Source organism: Vombatus ursinus, unplaced genomic scaffold, assembly GCF_900497805.2.
Source record: "Vombatus ursinus unplaced genomic scaffold, bare-nosed wombat genome assembly UNPS02014807.1, whole genome shotgun sequence".
In the NCBI taxonomy this organism is placed as follows: domain Eukaryota; kingdom Metazoa; phylum Chordata; class Mammalia; order Diprotodontia; family Vombatidae; genus Vombatus; species Vombatus ursinus.
The window spans coordinates 63,178,811-63,187,188 of record NW_020954585.1 but is presented as its reverse complement, the minus strand read 5'-3'; the positions used below and the strand labels follow the sequence as shown (position 1 = coordinate 63,187,188).

The 8,378-nt window shown below is 40.7% G+C and overlaps 1 protein-coding gene across 1 annotated transcript in view; it reads right to left on the bottom strand.

The window, feature by feature from the left end:
- Positions 1-7,004, bottom strand: part of LOC114052274 (glycerophosphodiester phosphodiesterase 1-like) — a 23,940-nt gene extending 16,936 nt beyond the window's left edge. Inside the window, 2 exon segments of the mRNA XM_027874813.1 lie at positions 6,583-6,900; positions 6,903-7,004. Coding sequence (XP_027730614.1) covers positions 6,583-6,900; positions 6,903-7,004 — 420 coding nt within the window.
- Positions 7,005-8,378: the final 1,374 nt, after the last annotated feature.

Below are 8,378 nucleotides of genomic sequence, written 5' to 3'. Positions count from 1 at the left end.
GATAGATAGATAGATAGATAGATAGATAGATAGATAGATAGATAGATAGATAGATAGAGGGTACAGGGTGAGTTGAATATGAAGGGATGATATTTAAAAAATAAAATTAAGGGGTGAGAGAGGATTGTACTGGGAGAAGGAGAAAGGGAGAGGTAGAATGGGGTAAATTATCTCACATAAAAGAGGCAAGAAAAAGCTTTTACAGTGGAGGGGAAGAGGGGGCAGGTGAGAGGGAAAGAGTAAATCTTGTTCTCATCAGATTTGGCTCAAGAAGGGAATAACAAACACACTCAATTGAGCATGGAAATCTATCTTACCTAAAGGAAAATAGGGGGGAAGGGGATAGATAAGAGAGGGGGAGATGATAAAAGGGAGGGCAGATTGGTGGAGGGAGTAATCAGAAGCAAACACTTTTGAGGAGGGATAGGGTCAAAGGAGAGAATAGAATAAATGGGGGGCAGGATGGGATGGAAGGAAATACAATTAGTCTTCCACAACATAACTATTACATGTATAGCCTGCATTGAGTTGCTTGCCTTTTCAATGACGGTGGGTGGGGAGGGAGGAAGGGAGAGAATTTGGAACTCTAAATCTTGTGGAAGTAAATGTTGAAAACTAAAACTAAATAATTTTAAAAAAGAGAAAAAGGGGGGCAGCTAGGTGGCAGAGTGGATAGAGCACTGGCCCTGAAGTCAGGAGGACCTGAGTTCAAATCCAGTCTCAGACCAAACACTTGACACTTACTAGCTGTGTGACCCTGGGAAAGTCACTTAACCCCAATTGCCTAAAAATTTTTAAAAAAAGGTCAAAAAAAGAAAAAAGAAAAAAAGTCAAATAATTGATGACACCTAACTTAGTCTAAAAAGACATTTTTTTTTTTATCTTCTAGATCTTGTATTTATACACATACCAAAAAATACCTTAATGACTCAGTGTGGGAGGCATGATTTCACACTGGTGTCTATAATATAATGTCTTGCTCTGTGATACACCCTTCTGTCAATTTGCCTCCTCCTCTTTTTTGTTCATAATCTTTCTCAAATTGTATCTCCTCTCAGATGTCTTCCCTGGTCCTAAATGGTAAAGAACAGAGGATTTTAACCTACTGTAAATAGGAACCAGGAATGGAGATGGGAAAGGAAAACAAGAGAATAAGCTACGTGCTCCTCCTGATTTTTTTTCTTCTGTTGTGTTTTGTTTCCTCTTTCTGGTGGTTCCTCCTATTGGTTCTAATTCTTATTTACAACATCACTAACGTGAAAATATGTTTAATAGGAATATATATGTATAGCCTATATCAGATTGCGTGCCATCTTGGGGAGTGAGGTGGAGAAAAATTTAAAACTCAAAAGTTTATGGAAGTGATTGTTGATAAATCAAAATAAATTAATTAATAATAAAAAAAGGTATTATCAAGGAAAACTGCCCTGATATTCTAGAACTAGGGGGTAAAACAGAAATTGATGGAATCTACCAATCACCTCCTGAAAGAGACCCCAAAAGGAAAACTCCTAGGAATATTATAGCCAAATTCCAGAGTTCCCAGGTCAAGGAGAAAATATTGCAGAGCAGCCAGAAAGAACCAATTCAAGTATTGTGGAAACAATCAGGATAACACAAGATTTAGCAGCTTCTACATTAAGGGACTGGAGGGCTTGGAACATAATATTCCAGAGGTCAAAGAAGCTAGGATTAAAACCAAGAATCACCTACCCAGCAAAACTGAGTATAATCCTTCAGAAGAAAAAAATGAACATTCAGTGAAATAGAGGATTTTCAAGCATTCTTGATGAAAAGATTAGAGCTGAATAGAAAATCTGACTTTCAAATACAAGACTCAAGAGAAGCATGAAAAGGTAAACAGGAAAGAGAAATCATAAGAGACTTATTAAAGTTGAACTATTTACATTTCAACATGGAAAGATGATATTTGTAACTCATGAGACCTTTGTCAGTATTAGGGTACAGGAGGGAAAATATATGTATAGATAGATAGATAGAGGGCACAGGGTGAGTTGAAGATGAATGGGTGATATCTAAAAATAAAATTAAGGGGTGAGAGGATTATACTTGGCAGAAGGAGAAAGGGAGAGGTAGAATGGGGTAAATTATCTCACATAAAACAGACAAGAAAAAGCTTTTATAGTGGAGGGGAAGTGGGGGAAGGTGAGAGGGAACGAGTGAATCTTGTTCTCATTAAATTTGGCTTATGGAGGGAATAACATACACTAACTTGGGTATGGAAATCTATCTTACCCTACAGGAAAATATGGGGTAAGGGAATAAGAGATTGGGGAGATGACAGAAGGCAGGGCAGATTGGGGTGTGGGTAATCAGAAGCAAACACTTTTTGAGGAGGAACAAGGTCAAAAGAGAGAATAGAATAAACAGGAGATGGGATAGGATGAAGGGAAATATAGTTAGTTTTTTACAACATGACTACTATGGAAGTGTTTTACATGACTACACATGTATAGCCTGTATCAAGTTGCTTGCCTTCTCAATGAGGGTGGGTGGTGAGGGAGGAAGGGAGAGAATTTGGAACCCAAAGTTTTGAAAACAAATGTTAAAAATTGTTTTTACTTCCAACTGGGGAAATAAGATATACAGGCAATGGGGTACAGAAATCTAATAGAAGGGGAAAGAGATAAGGGAAGGGGGGGGTGACAGAAGGGAGGACAGATTAGGGGAAAGGGTATTCAGAATGCACGCCATCTTAGAGTGGGGGTAGGGGCGAGATAAGGAGAAAATTTTGAACTCAAAATCTTGTGGAAGTGAATGATGAAAACTAAAACTAAATAAATTAAATTAATACAATAAAAAATATCTAAGGAAGAGCAAATATTGGGCTTTTCTTAAACATGGATTATCATGTACATAAAACAATTTTCTTTGTTAGAAAAGTCCTCAAATATACTACTGCTTCAATTATACACACATACATCTGAACTACAAAAATCAATCAACAAATGTATACTAAATATCTACTCTGTATCTAGCATTGTTACCTATACTTTTAGAGAGTTTATGTTAAATATTTGGAAGATGAAACTTGTTGATTGCATTTATCCTAAGGAAAATTAAGTCCTATAATTTTTCTTTCCATTACTTTCTTTGATGTTTTTAAGATCATTATAGTTTGTGATGGAAAATGTTGTCTTTCATCAGATGTATAAAGAAGTCATATAAAGACTACGAGAAGTTATAGACAAGAAGACACTCAACCTCCCTTCAGATCTCTGGCATATAAGCAAAGGGGGAAGGAGGAGGGAGAATGTGAAGAGTTCCAACCTGGCTGATGACCACTAATATCTACTAACTCAAGTATTCCTTTCACCTTTTAGTTTCTGCTCTTCTTAGTCTCCTAACTTCAAACTTACTTTTACTGGGCTCATAGTGAAGCCCTTGAAATCACTGATGTACCTCATGGCATGAAAGAAGACAGAAAGATGAAAATAACAGAAAACTGGATAGGAGAGAAGTAGCCAGGTAGTAGAACAGGTGGACCTAGACTCAGAGAGACCTGAGTTCAAATCCTGCCACACACCTTACTAGCTGTGTGATCCTGGGAAAGTCAACTAATCTTTATCTATCTCAGTTCCCTCAACAGTAAAATCAGGATAATAACAGCTCCTTCACAGGGTTGTTTTGAGGATAAAATGAGACAAAATTTGAAGAGCTATATAAAGGTCAACTATCTTCTAGGCCAGGGGTGGGGAACCTGATGCCTCAAAACCACGTGTAGCCTTCTAGGTCCTTGGGTGCAGCCTTTTGACTGAGTCCAAGTTTTACAGAAGAAATCCTTTTAGGGGATTTGCTCTGTGAAGTTTGGATTCAGTCAAAGGGCTACATTTGAGGACCGATAGAGTCACATGTGGCCTCAAGGCCACAGGGACCCTACCCCCGATCTAGCCCAGCTGCCTATATTAAACAACAGAGGCTTGGAATGTTTAAGTGATTATTTGCCCAAGGATGGAAATAGGTCATTAATAATAGCCCACATTACTGGCTAAGAAATAGAGTGGTGGATCAGTGGAAGAGGTTATGTATACAAGACACAGCAGTCAATGACTATAGTAATCTACTATTTGATAAACCCAGAGACCCTAGCTTCTGGGATAAGAACTCACTATTTGACAAAAACTGCTGGGAAAACTGGAAAACAGTATGGCAGAAACTAGGCATAGACCAAAATCTTACACCATATACTAAAATAATGTCAAAATGTGTAAAGAATTTAAATATAAAGGCTGATACTATAAGCAAACTGGGAGAGCAAGGAATCATTTACCTGTCAGATTTATGGAGAACAGAATTTATGACCAAACAAGAGGTAGAGACCATTATGAAATGCAAAATAGGTAATTTTGACTACATTAAATTGAAAAGTTTTTGCACAAACATAGCCAATGCAACCAAGATTAGGAGGGAAGTAGAAAACTGGGAAAGAATTTTTACAGAATTTTTACAACTCTATAGTACCACATCACACCTATCAGATTGGCTAAGATGACAAAACAGGAAAATGATAAATGTTGGAGAAGTGGAAAAATTGGAACACTAATGCATTATTGGTGGAGCTGTGAACTGATCCCACCATTTTGGAGAGCAATTTGGAACTATGTCCAAAGGGCTATAAAAATGTGCATAACCTTTTACCCAGAAATAGCACTTCTAGGTTTATATCCCACAGATCATACAAATGGGAAAAGGACCCACATGTATAAAAATATTTATAGTAACTCTTTTTGTGGTGGCCAAGAACTGGAAATTGAGGGGATGCCCATCAGTTGGGTAATGGCTGAACAAGTTGTGGTATATGAATGTAATGGAATACTACTATGCTATAAGAAATGATGAGCAGGCAGACTTCAGAAAAACCTGGAAAGACTTGAATGAACTGATGCTGAGTGAAGTGAACAGAACTAGAACATTGTACACAGTAACACCCATGTTGTATGATGACTTACTTTGATACACGTAGCTCTTCTCAGCAATGCAAAGATCTAAGATATTTCCAAAAGTCTCATGATAGAAAATGCTATCCACAACCAGAGAAAGAACTATGGAGTCTGAATGCAGATCAAAGCATAGTATTTGCTCTTTTTTCCCCTTCTGTTTTGTTTTGTTTCTTCTTTCTTATGGTTCCCCCTATTGGTTCTAATTCTCCTTTATAACATGACTAATATGAAAATATATTTAATAGGAATGTATATGTATACCCTGTATCAGATTGCGTGCCATCCTGGGGAGGGAGTTGGGGAAGGAGAGGGAGAAAATTTAAAACTCAAAAGCTTATGGAAGTGATTGTTGAAAACTAAAAATAAATAAATTTTAAAAAATAATAGCCCACATTTATATAGCACTATACTGTTTTCGTCTTGTATGACTCTTTGTGATCCCATTTGGGGTTTTCTAGGCAAAGACACTGGAGTGGTTGGCAATTTCCTTCTCCCATACATTTTACAGATGAGGAAAATAAGGCAAACAGGATTAAGTGATTTGACCAAGGTCACAGAGGTAAGTACCTGAGGCCAGATTTCAACTCTGAAAGATGAGTCTTCCTGCACTTCCAGCAGCAACTTAGCTGCCTTAAATGCTACGTATACATAATTATATTTGATGCTCACAGCTACCTTGTGGAACAGGGGCTATCACCATCACCACCACCACCACCACCTCCCCATTTTACAAATGGGAAAACTGAGGTAGCCAGAGGTTAAGAGATTTACCCCAGTTATGCAATTAGAAAGTAATTGAGGCCTCATTTGAACTCTGATCTTCCAGATTCCAGGTCCAGCAAGCTCATTCATTGAGCCACCCGGCTGCCTTTAATGATTTAATAATAGTAATTCACATTTATATAGCACTGTAGGATTTGCAAAGTGCAAATCATTATGCTTGATGCAAGCATTATGCTTGATGCTCACAGCTACACTGAGGAACAGAGGTTCTTGCCCTACTTCTTCCAACTTTGCAAATCGGGAAAAATGAGATTGAGTGGATCTCTGAACTCTGGTGTTCTTGACTCTTAATAGACTGAGCCACCTAGCTGCCTTTAATAATGAATAATAATAATGCACATTGATATAGCACTGCAAGATTTGCAAACTCTTTGTCCTTATATATGATCATACTTGATCCTCACAGGTGGGGCGTTCGTATTCATTTTACATATGGGAAAACCGAGGTTGAGTGATTTGCATACTGTAGTCATGCAATTACTAAGTGACCGAGGCCACATCTGAATTCTGAATTCTGGTCTTTTAGGTCCAGCTCTCATCCACTGAGCTACCTAACTGCCTTTAATAATAAATAATAATAATGCATATTGAATAGCACAGTAAAATTTGCAAAGCGTTTCTCATACATAAATATATTTGACCGTATATTGGGGCTATCTATCACACACATTCCTACCTCCCATTTTACAGAGGAAGAAACTGAGGCTGAGAGGTTCACGCGTTCAACAAGGGGGTACTGAGAGACCCCATTTCTTCGGGGCTGGAAAGGTGCGAGAGGAAACCCTGGGGGTGGGGGAGAGGAGTACCCCGAGAGGGGGAGGGGCTCCCCCTTCCCTACCTCCCGAATCGCGGCCAGCGTGTTCTCAGGGGCATCGTGGCCGCCAGCGCGGTGGGCGATGGCAGAGATGCGGCCGCGGGGCCTGAGCACCTGCAGGGCCCGGCGGCTGGGCACCGGCTCGAAGCTTAAGAAGCGCAGCAGCAGGTAGAAGCTGAAGGTGAAGAGGCACGAGTTGAAGGGGCTGCGGGTCAGGATCAACAGCAGAACGAACAGGAAGGAGAAGGAGGCCAACAGGCCCCCCTGCTCCTCCCACAACCACATGTGGGGGTCGGGGCCGGCGCCGGCGCCGGCACCTGCAGCCTCTGGGACAGAGTCCCGGGTCCGCCGGTCTCAGAGAAGAGGGAAAGGCGCGGGAGAGCCGGACGATCAGAGCCGTCACCCGCAGAGGGAACCGGCGCGCACAATGGCCGGCCCGGGAACATCCGGAAAGATAGCCTCCCCGCCGACCAATCAGCACCTCGGAACTCCGGGGCATTCAAGGCGGGGCCACTGCTATAGCAACAGGACCTAGTTTGGAGGCTCGAGTTCTAGAGGAACTTCCATCTGAGTCTACGGACCATTGCTGTCTTTATTTAACCTTTGCTACATTCATCCACGTTCTGCAGGAGGGCCACTAGGTGGCGCAGTGGCTAAGGCGCTGGCCCAGGACCTCAAATGCGGCCTCAAAAACTAAAATAACTGATGTGTGTAAGTTACTTAGCCCCTGCGTCAGTTTCTTCATCTGCAAAAAAGTGATGATAATAAAAGCACCTACCTCTCAGAGATGTTGTGAGGATCAAATGAAATTACATTTGTAAAACATTTTGCAAACATTAAAGTACTCTCTATAAATGATCTGATTAAAGAAGTGGACATTATGCAATCACACATACCATAAGGCACTTGAACTTCATATGGGAATGAAGCAAGTGGAAAAGTTTTGGAAGACAGGTTCTTCGGAAGCAGGGCAACACAAAAGAGTTAAGAGATCTGGATTCAAGGACTGCTTTGCCTTCTTTCTGTGCTTATTGTTTCCACTTTTTAATAAAATCCTCTTCCATCCTGAAAGCCTAAGGATGTTCTAAGGCCTGAAATATTATCCATAAACCAGTTTGTTTACAGAGAAATGACCCTGGTGAATATAAAGTAATTTCCTTAGGAGAGATCTGATAGTATAAGAGAACTTGTTTTAAAATGCCATTTGTTACATCAATTCATTTGTTCATGGAACAGAACTTGGTTCTAGTTCTGGCTCTTCCATTCATTCATTCGGCGTATAACCTTGATGAAATTGAACTCTCTGAAGCCGTCTCCTCATTACTAGTAAAATAACTGCGTTCTGCTTGTCACTTATAGCTATGTTACCTTGGGCAAATTACTTAAACACTTGGGGCTTCTCTGGAAAGCAGGGAATGGTTCGTACATCTGGGCAACTTGGATCAGCATTCATGGCTATGTCGATGTTTTTAAAGCCCCAATGATGCGTGGACAGATTAATTTGATAGAAAGCACTGTAAGGTTCCTTCCAGCTTTGACTTGAATAACAGATGACTTACTTAAGAATAGAGTTTTCCCGTTTCTGCCAACCTCCTTTTTCTTGCGGGGTAGGGGAAGAGCTTGCCTCTTGTGAGAACCACACATCCCAGGATGCAACGCTGCTCATCCAATCCTGGAGACCAGACAGGCGACACGCGTAGCCCTTCGGGAGTTGTAGTTTCTAGTTGGGTAGCCCCAGAGCGGAGGCAGAACTCTTCTACTCCGGTAGTGCGATACCGGAAGTGCCCTGCCTGGGAGGCGGAGTGAGGGCGGTGGCGGCG